The following is a 22,089-nucleotide window of genomic DNA, read 5'->3' on the forward strand; positions in this document are numbered from 1 at the left end:
ATGGAGTAACATTTTAGCTATAGAACGTTTTTCCCATTACTCTTTCGAAATAAGCTACTGCTATTCTTCTTGGCATTCAAGGTCAGAAGAGTACCAAGTCCAATTCTGAGGGATGCAGTAGGGGGAGTTTATATAAATTTTTTTATATGATAGTAGTGCTATTAATAAATCAAAAAGAGTCAAATGGTTAGAAAATTTCAATAATTTCCGTTGGTTCATTAAGATTATACAGGACTCTGTGGCCCAATGGATAAGGCGCTGGTCTACGGAACCAGAGATTCTGGGTTCGATCCCCAGCAGAGTCGTCTAAATGATTTTAGTTTTAAATGATTTTTTGTATGTTTTCTTCAGTACAGTCTCCTTCGAAATACTGCCACCATATCCACATTTATTACTCCACAAAAAAGTGATGAAATATGTGATTGGTAAAGTGAGTCTAATTAAATAGGTTAAGTTCACTGGATAAAGTCAAATGAATAATCTATGTGAATATCAAGAAACATATTTCCAAAATAAGGTTACAGTATTGGATAGAAAAATTTATAAATATATTAATTTGATATAAAAGTAAAATAAATGAATGAAATGCATATTATGTGTTACTCTAAAACTCCAAATGAAACTCCAAATATAAAACGCGTGATATTCTCAGGAGAACAGAGTACAAAATGAACTATCAAGAAAACATATTTCGAACAAAACAACTGCATGTTATATTGATATGGAAAGAATTATACTCCCTCTGTTCCATAATAGTGGAGTCATTTTGCCATTTTGGTATGTTCTATAGCAGTGGAGTCATTTCCCAAAGTAACACATTTCTTATCACTTTACTCCCTCTTACTTTATTCTCTCTTCATCTTTTTTCTTTTCTACATTATTCTTTATTTAGTTAACTCATTTAACACAATTTTTCTTAATTCTTGTGCCGAAAAAAAATACTTCCACTACTATGGAACAGTCATAGGAGAAATATTAAATTCTGTTTAAGCCATAATTACCCAATAAGACATGTAGAAACGTTTTTAAGAAAGGCTAAATAATATCAAGTTTATGATATTTTTAAGTTTAATTAACTTTAAATTTATTTAAAATTATAAAATTTGATCAAAGTTTGTACTATTACCAATTGTTATTTTTGTAGTATTATTGAAATCTTTACGTAAAAAACTTCAATACTGTTGTTGTTTAAGAGACGTGTCTTGTTCCACACCACCACAAAATAGTACTGTACAACTCTAGACGGCAACTAAGTGTAGTACCTTTGACCTTTTTGTTTCACAAACTCCACCGTCCCGTCCCGCCATGGCTTCAACCTCCAGCGCCACCACCATTCCCCAATTCCGCTCCTCATCTTTCCACTCTCATCCCCACCCGCCGCTCTTCGTCAATTTCTCCTCACACTGTCAGAAGACTGATCTCCGCCGTCACAGGATTTTCTGCCAAAACAATTCCGATCCATCCCCAACGGAGGTACGCCTGATTTTGTCTCTCGCTACTCGCTCTCTGACCAACACCGATTATTTCGCTAAGATAACCAATTTTGTGTAGGAGAAGCCTGAATCTGCAATTGATGCCGTAGCGACAGAAACGACCTCGTCGGCTGGCGCTGGATTGCCGGCCTATCCAACTAAGGATCTCAACCGCCGAGTCGCGGTGGCTTCTGTGCTTGGGGCTGTTGGATTGTTCGCCTCTGCGCGATTGGACTTTGGCGGCACATCATTGAAGGATCTCTCCGCTTTAGCATTGCCCTATGAAGAGGTCTATTCCTATTTTCTATCCTACTCCTCTAACAAATAATCGCTGCTTCTTAGGTTTAGCAACATATTGCTCCATGTATTGATGACTTCTTGAGATTCATTGTGTTTCTTCTTTTAATTTTATGAGCGCGTTTGCTCGTGAGGATTAAGATAGATAAATAGTAGTAATCCATAGTAATTTACTACTAAGATGGATTGGAACTTTGGGATATGGTAATCTCTCTCATTTCAGCTAATTTGGTTGGATTCATATCCCATTGGAATGTTGGGATTGGAGAAATCCTAGTATTGAGGATACAAATACTCAATCATGCATCTTATGTTAATCATGATAAATAAATGCACCCTAATTTGGTTCATGAGTCATGACTCTAGCATCATGACTGATTGGATTAGATGTATTCAAATATCTTCAGGAATTAGTAATAATTCACTCTTTTAAGTGAGTAGCTGCACTTGAAGCTTCGACTCATGAGTTTGCAACCAATCACCTTTTGCTTTTGCCTATCTCTGTACAGGCTCTTTCAAATGGCAAACCCACTGTTGTTGAGTTCTATGCAGATTGGTGTGAAGTATGTCGTGAGTTAGCACCGGATGTCTACAAAGTTAAACAACAGTTTAAGTAAGTATCTTAAGGCTCCTACATGTTATGTTTTGGCACATCACAATCGTTTATGAATGCATATGTGTGGTGTATGTGTATCTTAACCATCCGATTGTTTTTCTAACCTACTGTTTATATGTATCTTTCACCATTTAAATTGTTTGCTGTTTGATGTACTAGTTTTTTATTTTAAATTTAACGTCTTTGATGCCTGTGTTGTTTGTTGTTCCTTTACCTTCAGAATTTGGTAAAAATTATGGCATAAATGTGGTGATTCTGAGAAAGGTCTTTTCAGCCTCAGCATATTATGTTTTCATGAGATAAGAAATCACTCAGGTTATTGAATTTTCAGTCCTTGGTTACATTGACACCTGGCCTCTTAATTTGTGTGAATGACTGCATCCAAGTATGATAGTTCAAACATGTTCATTTCATATATGGAGTTGGATGGCAACTCATGGTAATTTTTCTATTAAAGTTACTCTCCTGCTCTAACTTGTGGCTGCTGCTATTAGGGACAAAGTGAATTTTGTTATGTTGAACGTTGATAATACAAAGTGGGAACAAGAGCTTGATGAATTCGGTGTTGAGGGTATTCCCCATTTTGCATTTCTGGACAAAGATGGTAATGAAGAAGGGAATGTGATAGGCCGCCTCCCACGACAATACCTGCTTGAAAATGTTGATGCCCTGGCTCGGGGAGAAGCAAATGTGCCTCATGCTCGTGTTGTAGGACAATATTCAAGTACTGAAGGAAGAAGAGTTCATCAAGTTGTCGATCCTAGAAGTCATGGCTAGGGAATTTAGGCATATTTTGGCCAAACCGTTGTATGAAAGTGGAATACTAAAATACTGTCCTTGAGAACAAGGCCTTGAGGCCCTTGACAAACTGGCACTCTTAAAATGCAAAAGATTTCCTCATTCTGTCTAACCACAAGACCACTATATATAGTCCTAACATGAAATAAAGATTAACACATATATATGTAATAATTTGATAGCATTTTTGTAATTTGTTATACATTATTATTAGGTTAAACTAATGTATTTAACATTTATCTTAATAAAGTATTTACTATTGATTATATTATAATTATTAATTTATCTCGAAATATGATTAATAGTATTGTTTGTATTAAATTTTAATTTTAAATTTTTACTAGTATTTGATATATGATAATGTCATAATTGCAGAAAACAAAAAAACTAGATAGCAAAGTATAAATAAAATCAATATTAATATTCCGAACAAATGTTTACATACACACACATAAAATTCAATATGCGATACCATTATGAGTCCCAGTGGCCTGTGGCCAGTAGCATTATTTTTAAGATTGGACTTCAACGGAATAAAAGCCCAATGCCAATAGCTAGCGACTGCCCGCATTTGTAAAACCCCTAAATCTAAAACCCTAATTGTGACCATCTCAAACTTCCAAGTTTCAATCACCGTCGTGCTTCAAAACTGTCGGTGCAATATGTCGGATTACGACTCCGATGCACCGGAGGAGTTCACCTCCGAGCAGGTTCGATTAATTCTCGTGCTATGAATCCTTCTTTTTAACCGTGATATTCGCTTATAACTTTTTTATTTTTTTTATTTTTTAGGGGATGCAACAAGATGAAGAGATAAGAAAAGTGCAAAAGGAAAATAAGGCCAGGTAATTTTACTTAAACTCACAGATTTTTGGAATAAAATGCTATGTCTGTGCTGAAATTGTTTGTGCTCTTGTTCTAGGCAAGATTGATGTACATACAGGCTCTACTTTGTTAATAATCTTTATCTTATCCAAAGTTATACCCTGCTAAGAAGGCAGTGAGAATTGAAATTTAGTTGAATGAGCTCTTGACTTGGGGACGACAAGGTTTACCCCAGGTTGACATATATTTATGTATTTCTTTGTGTTTTAACTACTCTGATTGACGATATATTTTTGTCTTCTCTGGTTGTACATGTGAGTTATTGTTGTTCTTGATAGCCATTTCGAATGAATAATGTTGGCGAAGAAAATTCAATATTTACATACTCTGTCTGAATAAGATTATTTCGGATGGTTTAAGCATTAGGTGTTCCTCGTCATTTCTTGCATGTTGTACCATCAACAACTTTTAATGCTTGGTTCTTGGCTTCCAGTTTTTTTTTGAAGATATTGTTTGTAGCCGAAGTATATAGATTTTTTTCAAAGTTTAAGCTATGTAATTATGCCCCAATCTTTGAGAATTGTATAATATGGATTGCACTTGCTCACATGCTTACATGAGAGTAACAATTAATGTACTTAAATGTCTACGCAATGGGGCAATGCTATATGATCTTTAGTAGTGCTGTTAACAAAAGGTGAACCCTGGCAGGGTAGTGCGGGAAGGGAAAGAACGTCGCAGACAGTGGGCAAAAAACTTGACCCCACGGTCATTGCCCAAAAAAGATATCACCGAACATGAGATGGAAAATGAAACAAGGGAAGAGTCTCTAGTTAACAAAGGAATGCTACCAGATAACATTGTCAAACTTCTTGCAGAGCGTGAGAAGTAAGTCTTCTTACCTTGTATAAAGTCGTTGTAGTCCTCCTTGCATTTTATATGCCATCATCGTATGTTGTTGTGATCTCACAAGATCCTAACCTTGTCAAATATGTTGTGTGCAGAAAAGTTTTCTCATCGGACTCTGAGGATGAGAAAGTTGAGAAGAAGTCAAAGAGAAGAAAGACGAGAAAATCTGGGTTAGTGATGACACTTTTTCCTGTTCTCTGTAACCACCCTCTCCCTATACCTCCTATAGCTGTATTTCATAGAAAATGTGGCTATTGTTTAGACCCCAACCTAATTTCTTCACCGTGCCCACTTCAACAGTGTTAGTAACAAATGAGCTCACCATTTTTACCTCGGTATAAAAACCAGAAATTTGTGATTATGCCTACCTCAATTTTTTGTGTTTTTCTTCCTTGTCTTTGACAGGTTGGAACCTGTTATATTGAAGGACATTCCAGCTGCGCAATGTGTAGAAAGCTCACTGGAATTCTTGAAGAAAAGAAAAATGCAGGTTTCAAGATCATCTGCAGTTTTGAACAATTCAAACCAAGCGTTGCGCCTCCTGTCAAGGTCCGGCTTACTAAAGTGAAGCTCGTTGCTGCAAACCGGGCTAGTCAATAGTGCGTTTTTTGCTACAGAAAACTGTGCTTGAGAGAAAATTTAGTAGACATTGTATTTGTTGTTATAAATGAATTACTTGCTCCATTCCTAATCTATATTGGTCAATAGATTTTCAATAGATTCAGTGTATTCGACCAATGCTTGGAGGAATCGTATACTAACTTATCTAAATGAATACATTTTGTAAGTTACTTCACATCACAGAATGGTTTCATCAAATATTTCGTGCCTTTGTATGTTACGTGTTTCAACATTTCGGCCATTCAGGTTGAATTTTATTCGGAGAATGTATGGTTATAGTAATTATTTGTGGAGGGCTTACTATCTGACCACGCATGAAAGTTTTATAAATAACTCACTTATATATCAATGGCACAAAAATTGAAAATAATTTGTTAGTTATCTTGCCCCTTAACGAGATGAAAAACAAGATAAAACCGATAGAAATAGACGGCCTATTTTAGGATGAATATAGTGAGATTTGGAGGTCGAGAGATAGTATCACAATTTGCAAAGAGAAGATATCCTAATGGTCCTGGTTGTAGGTCGATAGCAGCCATCCCCTCCTTTTCCTCTCTCTAGAATCGAATGTTTAATGCAATAAGCAACAAACATCCGAGAGGGAGAGCCCTTATGATGAACAACTCAGATTCCAGCCCCCCAAAAAGGGCAACATTCTCCAGCTGGCTCAGTTCGGATCCCTTCCTCTTCCGGGGGGCGGGGCAGAGAAGCTTCCGCTACCTCCCCGCCCCCTCCTTGGAATCTCATCATCACACGCGTCTGCTCGGCTCCCTCATCCGTAAAGAGGGCCACATTTACTCCCTTGCTGCCTCTGGCGACCTCCTCTACACGGGCTCCGAGAGCAAGAGCATCCGGGTCTGGAAGAATCAGAAGGAATTCTCCGGCTTCAAATCCAACTCCGGTCTCGTTAAGGCCATCATCATCTCCGGAGAACGGATCTTCTCCGGTCACCAGGACGGCAAGATCCGAATCTGGAAGGCCTCGCGCAAGGATCCCACGTTCCACAAGCGCGTGGGCACAATGCCGACCTTGCGATCGATGATCAAGATCTCCTTCAATCCCAGTAACCACGTTCGAAAAGCGCACATCGACGCCATCTCATGCCTCAGCCTGAGCGAGGACAAATCCTTGCTCTACTCCGCTTCCTGGGATAAGACCTTCAAGGTATGGAGGATCTCCGACTCCAAATGCCTCGAGTCTGTCACGGCGCATGATGACGCCGTGAACGCCCTCGTCGCCGCATGCGACGGCTTCGTGTTCACGGGGTCGGCGGACGGCACCGTTAAGGTGTGGCGGAGGCAGGTGGTGGGGCGGAAGACGAAGCATTTCCTGACACAGACGCTGCTGAATCTGGACTGCGCCGTGACGGCGCTGACCGTGGACCCCTCCGGCAGGTTCCTCTACTGCGGGTCGTCGGACGGCCTCGTGAACTACTGGGAGTGCGGGACTTTTTTATGCCACGGCGGGGTGCTGCGGGGCCACAAGCTGGCGGTGCTGTGCCTGGCGACAGTGGGGAAGTTGGCGCTGAGCGGGTCGGCGGACACCAATGTGTGTGTGTGGAGGAGGGACGGTGGGGAGCACGTATGCCTGTCGGTGCTGACGGGGCACAGTGGGCCTGTCAAGTGTCTGGCAGCTGAGGAGGAAGATTCGGAAGACGAGATGGGAGCCTACTGGCGCATTGGCGGCGGAAGGAACTATATCTTGTATAGCGGCAGCAGCGATAAGTCCGTCAAGATATGGAAGGTGACGCAGGCGCCACGAGCCCCACTGCGCCTGCCCTCTCGGCCCTATCGGCAGATGGCAGACTTTCTCTACGGAGCTTCCACCTGCAAGATTGCTGCGGCTGAGCAGGATCATGCACGTCCTATGTTTAATCAGGCTTCATGAAATTCTCTACAGGATTATTTGGGACCTTTTTCACCTTCACTATTTTAGTATACATGACATGACAGGACATATAAAACGATGCGGTTAAGGTATTCTACTTTGGTATGTGAAAAGTTTGTTCAACATTTCTGGAGAGGAAGTGTATGATTTATCTTTATCAACACATCCAATCCTAGGAATTTGTATTTTGTGAGGACGGAAAATAAACTAAGTTTCCTATTCCCTTTATCACTGTGTGGGAAGCACCGAAAATAACATATCTCAATCAGCCATAAAACTATATCTTGCCTGCTCCCGAGCGCTGAGAAGAACATTTCTGCACACCCATCCCAGTCTCGACATCTTCTCCACCATTTCACTAACATCCGCTTCTGCACGTTTCTTGCTTTGTCTTATTAGTGTAAGCCATTCACACGCTGAATCTGACAAATCGCAAGCTTCTAAAACGTTTTCCCATTCCGCCATGTCAACTAGGAGACCCTCCCGAATGTAACAAGCCTATAACACCATTAAAAAGATAGATGTTAATTAATTGATGGAAATTTGCATATCCACTTTTATATAAGATATAAATTGTCAGAAATTTGATTAGTAGAAAGACGGTTCACCTGCAACAATCCTGTTATCATATCTGTAGTTTGAGCCCCTTCCCGCATAGATAGAAGAATTCCATGCTGCAAATAGATGAAGCACAATTTAGCATTACAAGAGTCAAGTAAAGAAAATTGGCACATAGCAGAATTCGAGAGATAAACATGACAGCATAAGAGCCAGAGCCATCTAAAATACGCACATCCTTTAGTCTGGATCCTCTGCTGTGGTTCTCCAGGCAAACAAAGTAGAAATCTTTATCTTTTAAAGATCGTAATGTCATCAGCGATAGCCTTGGTATTTTCCTCTTGTGATTCAAGCAACCAACTCTAATAGGCAGCAGCTCCCTGCCTGATCGGAATGTCACTTAGAAGGCAGCTCAAAAAGCAAGATCATATAATGTAACTATGCAGAAAAATCTACCTTTGCTTGATATGATATTAATGCCTTCCCTCTCACTCACTTCAGCTGGCGAAGGGATATATTTATGCTGGATCCAGATTTTTATTATCAACTCAAGCCTATCCTACAATATAGAATGTACTAAGAAATCTTGCTTAATTGCAAAAATAACATTTGACAAGGTTAGGATGGTTTCTTAAACATTTTAGAACCACAAAAAAGTAATGCACAAAGTTTTTTGTATCATGCCTGAATTCTGTTGAGGTAGATTATAAAATGCAATATGTTCTACAACATAATTTTTGTTCCAAGTGGAAAACATAATAGCTTAAGGTAAAGAACTAATCCCAGCATTTAATTAAATTAGTCCTAGCTCATGAAATATCACATGCTTTAGAAAGTACAATAAAGACAAGAGATTACATAAATGGATAAAGGATTTCCCCTTTTCACCTTAAGATACAAAGAAGAGAGCATTGCAGAAAATGCATAAGCAAGAATGATACTATATGAGAACTCCAACAACCTTCAGGTTGAAGTAAAATTGGTAAGTAGATATTCATGCAATATAAAGGACTAACCTTGGTCAATGTTTGCAGATGAACATGTTTCAGCGATTGGTAGATCCCGAAAAGGTCAATGGTGGAGAAGATAGGATATACAACAAATGGTAGAACTGCCAACAATCTTTAAACATAGAGAGATTAGAACCAAAAAGCAAGTCAGAATATTTTCAACCAAAACAAAGAAAGGAAAATACATAAACGCATACACATACACATACAAATCAAGTTAATTTTACAATACTATAAGATAAGAATAGATTAATTGTACTAATTCATAAATTACAACAAAGCAATGTTATCAATCTCGTATGGCGGTTTATGGTGGTTCGCCTAAAAACCGCCACAGGGATCTGGCGTATTAGTATGGCGGTCAATAATTAAATAAATAAAATAATACTTATATATTTATATATAATTCAAAAATTAGAAAATAATAAAAATATACCATCTAAAACTCTTAAAACAATTAATAAAGCATAAAATACAAATCTAACCTCCATGTTTCTAGCATAACGCCCCATTCCTAAATGCAATACACACACAATGTTGTCAAATGGCGAATATGGCGGTGCTATGGCGTTACCACCACCAAACGCCATGCCATAGTGCCATGGCACCGCCATATCCGCTATTTGATAACACTGCAACAAAGTAACAGGAAATGAGGATCGAGCACCAACCTCTGATTGTTTCTGAACAAAATGTTGAAGGTTGCAGCAAGCAGAAGACCGACATTATCAAAGCACACTGTTTGAATCTGAAGTGCAAATAAGAATCAGATTTCTTCATATTAAGTGAATAAAATAAAGATATTTTTATATCTTCCAGATAAACCAAAGCTTACCTGGGACTTTGCAGAAACTTCACCAAGATTGTCTGAGATGGCAAAGCTTCTGTGAACAGCAGTCTGACAACACAATACGCTGTGTCACCATGTAGAAAACTAGGTGGGATGAACATGATTGGCATATGATATTATGGAATTAGACTAACTGAAGCATATAATCATCAAGTATAAACATGAAGACACTCACACTATAGAGAACTCAACTTGTTTAAGTAGATATATGCCTCGTTTTAAATTTATAATGCTTTCCAACTAAAGGATAAGTTCATACTTCATAGGCAAGGGGCAATCATAATGCTTCTTGAGTAGTCAGTCACGGCTACATCCAATTTTGACAACGATATTGAATTTATAATCAAAGCAGTAACTCTAAACTTACACCAGTTGATAAGTAGCAAGCCAGGCTTATTTGCTTAGCAATATTGGCTATCGTTGCAAGAAGAAGAAAGTGTGCGGGGTAGGCAGGAGTCAGCAACTCAACACCAATGCTCAGGCTAAACAGAATAGAAGTTGAGAACCTAACTCTCTTCAGCCAAAAACAAAACAACAGAATCAGCAAAATTAATTGAAGATAAGTAAGATTACTCAATAAAGAGAAAAAAGGATTTCTAACCACCAGAACATGGAAAATGGCTTACAATAATTTACACAATGACTACCAAGTGAGAATATATACCTTGAGATTAGTATCAAAATCTGAAGCAAGGCTAGCAGTGTAAATGCACCTACTAAGCCGCCCAAGGCCATCCTTCAAAACCCAATTTAGGGCTGCAGCTGATGGCAGTGAGCGAGAATAACCCATACCTATTGCCCGAAACATCGCCTAATACGACCATTCAGATATCACAGTTTCCTTAGTCAATATATGCAGTGATTTTTCACACCAATACACATTCACGCACATGCACACTCGTGATCAGTCTCAAACTTAATCCAGGATCATATAAATTCAAACGCTCTAAGTTAAAATTACAAGAAAAAATAAACTGTTAAGTTGAAATAATGATTCATATTTAATCCAAAGGATGAAAGAGTTTCAAATCAACAGCTAGTGCCGAGGCTAAATTGTAAAACAGCACTAATCAGAAGATACAATAAACGAAGAAATGCTAAAAGAAGTAGTACCTGAGTAGCAAGAACTTGCAAAGCAGAGCTGAAAACTCTATGCAAGAATTTCCACTTCACATACTCCATGTAGTTCTCATTCACTTCCCTAGGAAGAAAAAAGTTCCTAATCGCAACCCCACAAACTCTGCCCAAACTCGAAAAATTCCATATAGAAAACTGGGTAACACCGCCAACAGAGACTAATTGCATCTCGTTTCCATCCCAAAAGTACCTCAAAATCGTCCCTGAACGGTGAACGACGACAGGAAGGTCGAATTTTTTAGGGGATTCTTGGGCGAAGTGAAGGGGTTTAATCTTTTGTTCATCTTGATATTCATGGTTGAATTTGAATGGGATGCTTGATGGTTTTGAGACAGCCAAGGGTTTAAGAGAGGTTTTAGGGTCAATGGGTTTTGCAGGTCTGATGGGGTCATATCTTGTGCAATAAAGTGGTGAATTTGTATGTGCGTGTAACGTTAAATTCATCACTATAAAATGGTACGAATTCTCAGAAACAGAGTATGTTTATTTGATGTAGATGGAGAACGGCGGAATTGGGGGGGTTTCAACTTTAGGGATTTGAGGGAGTGGGGATTAGAATTTGATGATCACAGCTTACTTGTTTGCTGCTGCTGTGAAGCCAGGCGGCGGGCCAACTGTTGTTAGTAGCTGATTCTATTTTAAGATTTTTTTTTTTTGTTATGCTGCTTAGATTTTAGTAACCAAGATATCAGCGGTACTTATTCTCTGCCATATCAGTATTTTTAATTTGGGTTATTTGTTGAATAAAAATACATCAACTTTGAAATTTTCTGATTTTTTTCCACAACAAATTTTGGCCTAGTTAAAGCTTATGTGGAGTACCATCTAAGTGGCGAAAGGTGGAAAATCAATATAACCAACTTCTGATTGTTCCTTTAAACTTTCATTTTCTAATTTAAATATATGAATAATGAGAAGTTTTAATATATCGTCCGAGTATCTTGAAAAAATTTAAAAAATGTTAGTGATTTAAGATATTTGTGACACTTATTTTTCAAATTGTATGTGGTTAGAATGACGGCGGTTTCATTTTTATGTGCTAATGCTGTATATTCACGATTTAAGTGATTATGTTTATTTTGATCATTTTAATGTAATTTTGAAAATGTTAATGAAATATTATAAAAAATACTCTCCATGAATTTTAATAAATATAAATTAACATTTATGTCTAAATTCTTTAAGTGTTGGACATTAAATTAAGAAAAAAATCTATTGTTGGGAAAATCGAAAAATCTCAATGTTCAGGGGATATTATGTAAACTCTCAAAAGTTCGTGTAGTTTTCAGCTTCAATACTTGCCGCTTTTTGCCATGTTCGCACTTCCGGCGTACACGTCAGCTTTAATTTAAAGAAAAATTATATTTTGGGGAAAAAACATAAAAATTGAAAGTTCATGCATTTAGATTCAAAAATACAAGTTCTGGGGAAAAACCTATTAAATGTTGAAAGCTCGTGTATTTACAGACAAATAACCCTTTTAATTTCAACCATAAAAACCACCCCGGCTGCCAGTCCTGGAGCTTTATAGTGGGCACCCTAAATACTAAGCTCCTCCATTTGTACTTACTAGTAGTATTAGTTATGTTTTTCCATTTTTCACCTTTCGTAAATGAGACTTTTTTTTTCTATTTTTTCTTTTACTTAATTAATTTTCTTATTAAAACTCGTATCCGGTCTACAAATGGGATTATTTTTATAGAAGGATGGAGTATTAATTTTTTTCACTAATGGATCTCATTTTCTACAATTCTACTAACAACATTTGAATCATTTTTTTTCTCTCCATCTTTGTATACTTCCAATAAAATCTATTTTGTTTGGATGGAGGTGTGTCCAGTATCGGTTATGGAAAACTCCAAACCGTAACCGGTGGGATAACCGGTTCAAAAACAAGCTCTTGTGACGGTTCAGGTGGTTCTAGGCGAATTACAATCCGAAGAGTCCACAGCTGCATCCCTCCCTCCCCAATCCCCACCATAACCATCACTAATCCCAAGAGATGGCCTTTACCCTCCTTGGTAATCTCAGCTTCTATTACACGTACCTGTTCTGTTGATTGTTCAAAAATTTAGTTCACATTGCTGTCTAATTACGGCGTTGGAAGCACATAAATTTACATGATGGGAGGAATTTTAAAAATATTGTATGTACCTAATGAACAGTTCTATACATGAAAAAAAAAAGGAATATGATCAAAATGAGTTAACAGAGTGAAGTTAGTAGTTACAAATCAGTTAATCTTAAATGCCAAGTGTCAAGTGATCAACACCATTTACACTCAGTTAATGAAAAGGATATTTCCTTGAATCATAACTCTTTACTGACTGAACTCCGATGGCCATTCCCACCACACCGGCAAATATTCTTCTTTTCAGTTTGTTTTTGTATTTATGAGAGTTATGGACTTGTATAGTAGTATATGATTAAGTAAACGTCCATCTACCTCTTTATCTGGGAAGGTGAACCAAATGCTCATTGCGTTTGAGCATCATCAAGGATACCTCTACCTCTTTACAAATGCAACCTGTTGATAAGCATTACCTTCTGTCTAGTCACATTGCTTCTTCATGTAGTGCAAGGAATTGGAAAGGTTAGCATATTTCTGTAATTTGCCTACACAACGTCGATTTGATGTGTTTTGCAGGATGCTTACGAGTTACAGTAAACATGTCCACACATAGGTTTTAGATTGGTAGTTGTGTTCCACTTCTAACCTGAGTATAAGTCTCAAACCTCAATGAAGTAGACTCCTCTCCCTACTCAAACTCTAAATAGAATACAATTGACTAAAGACTTTGCCAACAAAACATAATCCTAACAAACAAAAGTTACACATGAAAATAAACAAAAGGTGAAGATGGACAATTATCTGATAATCTTTGGCAACAATTGAAAATAATCTTCACGGATGATCAATATCAAAAACATATCTGGATTCTATGCCTCAAAATGTTACCAATCTCATATTTGGGTTGCATATATATGTCTATCTCATAGAAAAATTTTATATCTAACCACAACATTTTGTTGCAGAAAACAATTTTGTAGTGCCTAGATAAATAATCTAGAAATGAGTTGAAGTGGAGTTGTTAGAAAATTTCTCATTATCAGTCTCCGCTTGGTTTTTGGAGCTAAATGCATACATTTTATGCTTTGCTATATTTATTTATCTCTTGTAATACATGTGTGCCTTAACTTCCTTTAGCCTTTTTAAATGCACATCACAGTGTTGATTATGATTTGCTGAATGGAAAATGGACTATTGTTCAACAACAAAACTTGTTTATATGGATCGTCAGCTGCTGTAAGCAGTAGTGAAAATACATGTATATCCAAAAACATCTATGTCAATAATGCAGAAGATGATGCTTGTGAACAATATGGCGTTCCTTCACTTGAGAGGGTTCCGGTTTCACTTACCATACTTAATCACGCTACAAGAATAAAAGTGGGTACAAATTTGTGAATTGCTGTCATCCTATTGTATAAATTCATCTCCAGGAAAAATATGGATTTTGCTCCTAGTGAAATATTTTGGCTATTGAGATTTTAGTGTATGAATATATCTCATCTACTTGGTCCATGTGTACAAATTTTAAAGTAGGTTTCTCCATTCTGTTTTTAAGAAACTTCACTTCTCATCTTCATAGTTAAGACATTAGGACTATTTTGTGATAGGTTGGTGGAAATTGTTATCTATAGGAAAGCAGTTTTGTTCTTTAAGTGATGACATGAATGGTGCATATCTCTGACTAGTCGAGTGATGTTATTTTCCAGAGATGGAGGTGGCGGAGATAGAAAATTGTTTTATGACGGCAGGAGAGTCAAGGAAAGGATCAGATACCTTGTGCTAAGTCTGCTAATTGAAAGGGAGATTGATGGAGCAAACTGGCTGGCTAGTTGCTTCATCAGCTCTTAACTTTATTTCGAACTGCTGTTTTAAAGGTAGATAAACTCAATGACATCTAGTTTGTAGTCTGAAGAATTTCCAAAAATTCATTTTTTTACTTTTGCAACCTCTTCAATGTTTTATAGGAATTAGATTGCATGTTTGTATCTATCAGGTTTGGAGACTGGGAAGCAGAAAAATGGTTGCGCGAGTGAGGGAGTACACTACTCGTGACCCTAGGCATCCACTACTTGTTAATTTGAGAATGGAGAATAGATAGCTGCTTCCAAAGAGACTGCTTTGCTTATCAAGTTTGTAGATGATCAGGTGAATCATTTATACAGCTTCACCACAGCAATAGAATAAAATGATTAGTAGGATGCCATATTCAACTTAACTTTTTCCTTGCACTCCCTTGCCTTCAGATGGGAGAACTTGTCTTTCCAAGTGGAAGTCTGACTTACTATGCGGCCATCGCCATGCGTTGGACGTTGGAAAGGGGCTTTTTCTCGATTAAGCGACTCATGGAGGGGTCGCATGGCGCATGGTTGGTGTGGGTGGTCTCTTCTTTTTTTGTGACATTGCCAGCAGGGAAATTATAAAGTAGCTTCTCTTTTATACACTTGAAATTAGCAATGATCATGTGGAGTTTTTCTTTACAATCCATTATTCCATAAATATTGCAATAAAATTGGACTTCTAAGATTGTCAGAGTCACTATAGCGTCTGTTACTTTATTTATACTTAGTATTATTTGTTCAAACAACTTTTTCTTTTCTGCTTTATGCCCCACTTTTACATGTTGATAACATGTAAATAGTAAAGTTTGATTGAATGATTTGGTTGTAGTTTTTGCTTTTGTAGAAGAAAAGTTAAGGTTCAATCATCATATGCATGTCTTTAAACAGAATATCAATCATAATCATTCAACAGTCTGAAATTATTATTATTCCATGACAAACAAAGTTACATGGTGTGGCCCAATAACGATAATTACATGGCTCAACTAATTGTTCAATTATATAATCATGGAATTATTATATTTAATTGCTACTAGTTGTTTACAGCGTTAATTATGTGGTGATAATTAATTGGTTGCTGAGCCTGACTGATCAATTATTGTCCTTGTTTAATTACTATATCATGTGCACTATTCATAATCAAAACTTAGGTAAATTGACCTCTGGACTTTGCAATTTTTTAATCATTATTTGACTGACGAGAAACACATTTCTACGTTGATCAATGACAAGAGTTGGTAAAAGTTGATATCGATTTAGTAAATTCTGACATTTATTTAAATATATTTTACTTGTAAGAAAGAGACAGTGTTAGCTTTTTTGTATTGGTTGTTATTTAGATGAAGATATATTATTATCTGTTTTTGTTTTATATGTTAATGCTGTCAATTAAATATATAAAAAGCCAAAAAGTTGAGTGATTGGCTGTTCCACTAGCATATGTTTCATTATTACTAATACTCTTATTAATTTATATAGATAACCATCGATAATCTAACAGACTACACTCTCACAAAAAATATGTATATTTATTTTTCTCTAGGGGTGCTTTGATTTAAATAAAAGAAAATCAATATCAATGGACAGGCATCACAAAAAAGAAATTAATATTAATAATTGTTGTGGACCAGCCAGAAAGACCAGACTCTTCATAAATATATTACTCCATTTTATTGGAATACTTGCATAATTTTTTTTATTTTTTTCATGTAATCTTGCAATCGTTATTTTCAGTTTCATCGCCAAACCTCAGACGATAATACAATTAAACTAAAATAATACTATAGTTAAACTGGATTCATTTGGGTTACAATTTCATCCTGATAATTAATGATCTATAGGGTAATCACAAAAGTTTATTGTATAGATAGTACTACAATAATGAATTTCAACCAACTAGAGATGGAACAAGAGGGGTACGAATTTTGGAATGGAGTCAATGGTCCCATTTCACAACGACATAATTAATGACACCCTCTAACTTTTCTCCATCTTGTCATTGTTACCTCTATGGTATTGGTTCACCACCACTTTAGGAAAATCAATTTTCTAATTCATTAATAATAGTATTCTTACTTATCTAACGAATTTCATAGGAGCTTTTTCTAGAACTGTGCCTTGTATCACATATACTACCTTCTTAAAAGAATAGATAATAATTTAGTCAATAAGTATTGATTAGACCCCTTTTATCTTTGAGAACCTATGTTCAAAGAAAGATGAGAAGCAGTGGAAACAGCATCAGAAACAAGAAGAAACATTAAGAAAAAAATGATGGCATTTTTCTAGAGCAGAAAGCAATGGGGTCAACAATTCATTCTGAATAAGAGGAGTGTAATGCTACGCTGCATCTGCTTCAGTTCAAATACTAAATATTTGAAACAATGAAAAAAATTCGAAAATCAGACTCTACAACAAGGCAAATCAAAGCAACAAGACAAAAAGGAAGAAATGCACAGAGCAGCAACGAGGCAGGAGGTGGCAAAAAAATCCATCTTCATTGCTGTTCAACTTAGACCAGCAGCAATGGAGTGCCATCATTCCTCAGCCTCTTCTACAACAGATGGCAACGCGCCCTCTTTCACGAAATTTGGTTCTATAAATCTAGCCACAAAAGCCCACAACTTATATACATCCTCAAAATTGCTCAGAAATGCAAGTGAGGCAGTCACTACTTCAACTCTGATGAATCCACTTTTCCCGCCATTCCCCATCGGCTTGCAAAGGGTGGTATCCTCAAGACTCAGAGGTCCGCGCTGTTTGGACCCTTCTATGATGCGTATATGACTGAGTATTCCAACACCAAGAGAAATACCGTGCGATTCAGCCAGCTTTTGTACAACTTCTGGACTGATCAGACCCCTACTTCTGTCCCTCACATTGAAAGCCACTGCAGCACCTCTTTCATATTTAATCTTTGGGCCATATATGTGAACAAGCGGCGCACTTTCTTTCCCACCTGAACTAGGCAATCTTAGTTGCAGCAGAGAGGTCACAAGCCAATTGATCAAAAAACGGAGCCGGGAGGTGGTCTTGTTGAGGCCCAACATATTTATATGATCCAGATGCTTGCAGATTATCTCGGGTTCACCCCTTTCTGATTCTTGGTCATCACATTCCCCGTTGCTCAAATAGTCATCATCGTCTATGCTGTTGGGAGACATGTCTCCTGGATCCAAGGTCTTACCAATATGAGCTCTGTGGTTGTCTTCTGTGCTAAAGGATATCCTTCCCCCTTTGTTTCCAGCTGCTTCACTCTCCTCAATCCCAAAAAACCTTCCTCCAGCAATTCTACTCTTTTCTCGCCTTTCCAGCAATCTAAATTCTCCTTCTGTCTCTCGTCTTATAGCACTCTCTTTCTCGAGGCATATCTTAGAAGCACAGCCATTTTGAGTAGTCAGAAGATTGGATCCCCTAAGAGCAGAGCTAGTTGAATTATTGATACCAACTTCTTCTTCAATCTCTTGGAAGTGCTGATTATCCCGAGTCCTGTATTCTCGTGAAGCGGGATACCCCTCCGAGAATGGCTCTTCTTCAGGTATCTCCTTGAAATGGTCTAGTTCTTGAGAAACTGATCGAACAGCAGCGTCAAATGACAGAGCCTCATGATACACTGGGTTCAACTCCTTGTCGTGCATTCCGCTGCTCGCTAACTTTGAGGCATTTGGAGAAGTGAGTTTATTGTTCTTCCGGCTAAACCAAGCAGGTGGTAAAGGAGAGGATGCCTTAAGCTTGTTTGAAGGAGTAGCCGTATCCGACCCTGCTGGACTCTGACCCAAATCAATCCAAAGTGAGTTGTCCGATGATTCATCTTCACTGAAGACCGGACTTTTCATCATCTCCCCGACAGAAATGCTTTCAGTTTCTTCAAATATAGTGCTTGCGCCGTCCCTGTCAGAGCTATTATCATGCTCCATCTCTGTCTCGAACACATCCCTCACCTGAGCAGAGGTGTAAGCACCAGAAAAGGCTGGCAGCTGAGATACTGGACGATTTTCAGAATTCACTTTACCCGCACCACTCACTTCTTCATCCTCATCAAATCCAAATCCAGGGATATTATCCATAGAATCACTCAAGTAGAGAGGAAAGACGGGGCTTATTTTCACTATACCCGACCCAGCATGACCCGATTGATTTTGAAGACTGCTCATCACAGATTTCTTGATCAGAAGGCATCCAAAACCAGATGGATCATAACCAAACACTTTGTAGAATGACGTGATGATGAAGTCTGGTCGGAACAAAGACAATCCAAGAGAATCCATGTCCTTCGGGCCCAATGCTCCAGCATCGAGCAAGACATGCCAGTTGTTCTGTTGGGCAAGAGCCATCCACTGATACGAGTACTTGGCACCAGTGACTCTCGACTGAACAGGGAACACGAAAAGGCCGGTTGCAGAATCTTTCTTCCTCTTCTTTTTGTTCGAGATTTGCTTCCTCAAGTCAGTCGAACAGAGCTTGAGAGTAGGCCATCTAAACCAAGCGCTTTGAACCTTGGCACCTTTCTCTCTAGCACTCTGAGCCATCCAGTTCACGGATTGGCTCTCGTGATCAAACATGGTCAACAATCTCTTGTTAGTGTGAAACGGATACGATTCAGCAAGCAACTTGAAAGCTGAGCCACGGCTCACAGTGAAAACAAGCCCGTATTCATTCTCAGGGATGTTCAAATAATCCATAATCCTAGTCTTAATATCATATTCTACCGTCCCAATCTCAGCTCCCCCATACAAAGCATGATTACTTAAATTAGCCGTGATCTCAGACAAACTAAACGTCGATGATTCCCAATAATGGACACTTTGCAGAAATGAAAACAATCCAAATCCACAGTAATCAAGGCATACCTTTGAACCAACCCCCAAGAGATGCGAGTACTCATCCTGCCGCAGCTGATCAATCCTCTCTGACGACTGGTATTTAGGATACATCGTCAGGAACTTGGACAAGGCCTCAGTGAGCTCAGGAATCGAGTCCCCTGACTCAAATGTGCGGTCAGCTGCAAGAGCAGTAGCTCTGAGGAACTCCTTCTGGGCATTAAGCCGTGCCAGTGACCGCGAACGGCCTATCCCCTCATCTTGATTGGCCAATGACTCACCATCAATGTCTTGGGACTTAACAAGGGAGCCATCTTCAGAAGCCTCCTCGAGAGCCTCCCTCAATTTGTGCTCTTGCAATTTCCTCAGAATTGATGGATTAGCCTGAATTTCCTCATTTGAATGCTCAGAACCATCTCTTTTTCTGCTCTTTCTATCCAATAGCAGTGCAGCACAATGAGAGAGCGGTTTCCACAGAGAGAGATGCATCAAATCTTACTTTCTTCCCCCTTATTTGCTCAGAATTTAAGAAAGTTCAAACGGAAACAAAGAGAGAGAGAATGGCAATGGAGCCTGGGAAAACAAAATGAAGCTTTTTTTTTTCTTTATTGGTAGAGCCTTCTACTGACTGAGCCCAGGTAAAGGAGACCCAATTCAAACCCTAATTTCAAAAGGCAAAAGAAATCAAAGCAAGAAAAAGCTTCCTCGAGAATAAACCTTTGCTTTAAAAAAAACCTAAACATATAAGGAGGGAAAGGGCAAGAGCATTTGCTTTAAACAAACATTCAAACAGCAAGAATAGATTTTTGAGTTCAATCAAAAGAAATGGACTACAGTAAACACTGGGTCAGATCAATGGAACCCTAAACTCAACATTTCTTCAAGGAGTAGCTCAGATAAAATGAAAAATGAAATTGCACGATGATACATTCCAGATTCGATGTCTGAGCATCAAATTTGCAAAAACCTCAAGAAAGGGAGGGAATCAACAATAAGGGAATCAAAATCGACAAGAGATGGTCAGATACAAAATGGGCATTTTCAACAAAGTCAAAGCCTTTTGCGAATCAAATGAAGAAGCCCTCTCTACCTCTTTCTCTTGGATCCCCTGAGCAAGCTATGAGTTCTAAATCTAGAAAATTTGTGTTGAGTCGAGCACCTCTCTCTCTCTCTCTCTCTTTCTCTCTCTTCTGCAAGCAAATTTAAAGCAGACCTTCCACAACAAACGCACATTTACTACAGTTGTGAATCAAAAACATACCTCAATTCATTTACCCCACTACTCAGTCTCTCCCTCTCTCTCCTCTAAATTGACCTTGTTTGGGGGTAGGGGGCCTCTAGTGGGATTCTTGAATTGAGGAGATATAAAGAAATTGACTTCCCTTAAATTGAAGTTTTCAATCTGGTATTACTATATTGATTACTGTGATTTGGTTTATTGAAAGCATCATGAATAATAAAATAAAGAGATTAGTGGTGGGGCATAAAGTCAAATAATCGCTTTTGTGCAGCAGCGTTTCGATCAAAGTCCACTACTTCCGGTCCCCGATTACTACTCAAGCTCATCTTATTATTGGATTTTTTTTCCTAAATTCATGCTCTTATCTATATATACGCTAAATTCAACAATTAAAACGGGTTTTATCGATTAATACCTGTTATAGATAACTCTATCGACGCAAAATTTTGGATGGTCATCATAGATTGTGAAAATTTTGGATGGTAGCAATTTTCCGTAAATTACAAGACTACTAGAGTTTGATATGATTCCAACTTGATTAATAATGTGAATTAAATTGTCAGTTATTTTTCTTAAATTTTATGCACTTTTGAGCGATTTAAACACTAATTTTGGTGTAGGCAGTGTGGTTTAAGGCAAATTAAAATGTGACGAAGTTCATAATGTAAAAAAGATAAAAAGAGAATCACCATGTGGAGTGCACTAGTAAGTAGTGACCACTTAGTGAATTAAATTGGCATTACTCTTCCTAATTTGTTACTTTGTGGTGAAGGCAATATAAGGTCTAGGAAGTGCCAATACAATTTTGTAGGAGTGTTTCAAGACATAGAAAATAAGAATGTACTTCAAAGTATGAAAAGAAGAGTATCACTCAAAATTAGCGGGCTGAAGGGTTCACGCTTTAAAGACTATGGAACGCTAAAACCGTATTGCTCGAACAGAACATACACATCAAACTGTCGAGTTCGCACCTTGCGAGTATATCAAACCGCTGAAAAAGTGACTCCAACCATAATACACCCAATGGCCATATGAGTTCATGCTTGCAAAATCAACGAACCATCTAGAATGACGTCCTCGTCCAGAGTAAACCCACCCGACCACTAAGTTCACGTCATGCTAGGTCAATGGGTTGTC

General features: G+C 38.0%; 4 protein-coding genes, 1 long non-coding RNA gene, 1 other non-coding gene and 1 pseudogene across 7 annotated transcripts; 5 read left to right on the plus strand and 2 right to left on the minus strand.

Moving 5' to 3' along the window:
* The first annotated feature begins 232 nt into the window (after nucleotides 1-232).
* On the plus strand, nucleotides 233-305 carry TRNAR-ACG (transfer RNA arginine (anticodon ACG)). Its single transcript has one exon. It is a non-coding gene; the product is annotated as a tRNA-Arg (tRNA).
* Nucleotides 306-1,217: 912 nt separating this feature from the next.
* On the plus strand, nucleotides 1,218-3,295 carry HCF164 (Thioredoxin superfamily protein). The gene is made up of 4 exons (XM_048090022.2): nucleotides 1,218-1,473; nucleotides 1,552-1,761; nucleotides 2,279-2,382; nucleotides 2,880-3,295. Exons 1-4 carry the CDS (start codon nucleotides 1,306-1,308, stop codon nucleotides 3,160-3,162), a joined length of 765 nt encoding a protein of 254 aa, XP_047945979.2. The 5' UTR covers nucleotides 1,218-1,305; the 3' UTR covers nucleotides 3,163-3,295.
* Nucleotides 3,296-3,720: 425 nt separating this feature from the next.
* Nucleotides 3,721-5,713, plus strand: LOC125193864 (UDP-N-acetylmuramoyl-L-alanyl-D-glutamate-2, 6-diaminopimelate ligase). The gene is made up of 5 exons (XM_048091790.2): nucleotides 3,721-3,893; nucleotides 3,976-4,028; nucleotides 4,720-4,896; nucleotides 5,013-5,087; nucleotides 5,323-5,713. The coding sequence occupies exons 1-5, from the start codon at nucleotides 3,846-3,848 to the stop codon at nucleotides 5,483-5,485; spliced, it is 516 nt and encodes a 171-aa protein (XP_047947747.2). The 5' UTR covers nucleotides 3,721-3,845; the 3' UTR covers nucleotides 5,486-5,713.
* A 229-nt stretch (nucleotides 5,714-5,942) lies between these two features.
* Nucleotides 5,943-7,690, plus strand: LOC125193863 (protein JINGUBANG pseudogene; annotated as a pseudogene).
* On the minus strand, nucleotides 7,251-11,628 carry RUS4 (root UVB sensitive protein (Protein of unknown function, DUF647)). Of its 2 annotated transcripts, XM_048091788.2 has the most exons (11): nucleotides 10,957-11,628; nucleotides 10,508-10,654; nucleotides 10,211-10,357; nucleotides 9,829-9,891; nucleotides 9,665-9,741; nucleotides 9,000-9,105; nucleotides 8,440-8,542; nucleotides 8,219-8,367; nucleotides 8,034-8,099; nucleotides 7,714-7,923; nucleotides 7,251-7,364 (listed from the first exon to the last, which is right to left on the minus strand). In XM_048091788.2, exons 1-11 carry the CDS (start codon nucleotides 11,422-11,424, stop codon nucleotides 7,350-7,352), a joined length of 1,551 nt encoding a protein of 516 aa, XP_047947745.1. In that variant the 5' UTR covers nucleotides 11,425-11,628; the 3' UTR covers nucleotides 7,251-7,349. The 2 variants fall into 2 exon arrangements, with proteins under 2 accessions (XP_047947745.1, XP_047947744.1); XM_048091787.2 differs by lacking the exon at nucleotides 7,251-7,364 and having other exon boundaries at nucleotides 7,495-7,923; nucleotides 10,957-11,627.
* A 2,813-nt stretch (nucleotides 11,629-14,441) lies between these two features.
* Nucleotides 14,442-15,579, plus strand: LOC125192225 (uncharacterized). Its single transcript, XR_007171329.2, has 3 exons — nucleotides 14,442-14,928; nucleotides 15,048-15,199; nucleotides 15,298-15,579. It is a non-coding gene; the product is annotated as an uncharacterized LOC125192225 (long non-coding RNA).
* A 1,573-nt stretch (nucleotides 15,580-17,152) lies between these two features.
* Nucleotides 17,153-21,090, minus strand: LOC125194311 (uncharacterized). Its single transcript, XM_048092455.2, has 2 exons — nucleotides 20,803-21,090; nucleotides 17,153-20,373 (listed from the first exon to the last, which is right to left on the minus strand). Exon 2 carries the CDS (start codon nucleotides 20,199-20,201, stop codon nucleotides 17,430-17,432), a length of 2,772 nt encoding a protein of 923 aa, XP_047948412.1. The 5' UTR covers nucleotides 20,202-20,373; nucleotides 20,803-21,090; the 3' UTR covers nucleotides 17,153-17,429.
* Nucleotides 21,091-22,089: the final 999 nt, after the last annotated feature.

Source organism: Salvia hispanica, chromosome 4 (assembly GCF_029641045.1).
Source record: "Salvia hispanica isolate PSC_SH4W2 chromosome 4, Shi_PSC_v1, whole genome shotgun sequence".
In the NCBI taxonomy this organism is placed as follows: domain Eukaryota; kingdom Viridiplantae; phylum Streptophyta; class Magnoliopsida; order Lamiales; family Lamiaceae; genus Salvia; species Salvia hispanica.

Coding starts and splice junctions, on each gene's coding strand:
- RUS4 (XM_048091787.2), bottom strand. CDS start 11,424: ATGAATTTAACGTTACACGCACATACAAATTCACCACTTTATTGCACA. Junction 9,892..10,210: donor CTTGCTACTTATCAACTGGT/GTAAGTTTAGAG, acceptor TTGTGTTGTCAG/ACTGCTGTTCACAGAAGCTT. Junction 8,543..8,999: donor ATCTGCAAACATTGACCAAG/GTTAGTCCTTTA, acceptor TCTATATTGTAG/GATAGGCTTGAGTTGATAAT.
- LOC125194311 (XM_048092455.2), bottom strand. CDS start 20,201: ATGCATCTCTCTCTGTGGAAACCGCTCTCTCATTGTGCTGCACTGCTA.
- LOC125193864 (XM_048091790.2), top strand. CDS start 3,846: ATGTCGGATTACGACTCCGATGCACCGGAGGAGTTCACCTCCGAGCAG. Junction 4,029..4,719: donor CAAAAGGAAAATAAGGCCAG/GTAATTTTACTT, acceptor GAACCCTGGCAG/GGTAGTGCGGGAAGGGAAAG. Junction 4,897..5,012: donor CTTCTTGCAGAGCGTGAGAA/GTAAGTCTTCTT, acceptor TGTTGTGTGCAG/AAAAGTTTTCTCATCGGACT.
- HCF164 (XM_048090022.2), top strand. CDS start 1,306: ATGGCTTCAACCTCCAGCGCCACCACCATTCCCCAATTCCGCTCCTCA. Junction 1,474..1,551: donor CCGATCCATCCCCAACGGAG/GTACGCCTGATT, acceptor AATTTTGTGTAG/GAGAAGCCTGAATCTGCAAT. Junction 1,762..2,278: donor TAGCATTGCCCTATGAAGAG/GTCTATTCCTAT, acceptor ATCTCTGTACAG/GCTCTTTCAAATGGCAAACC.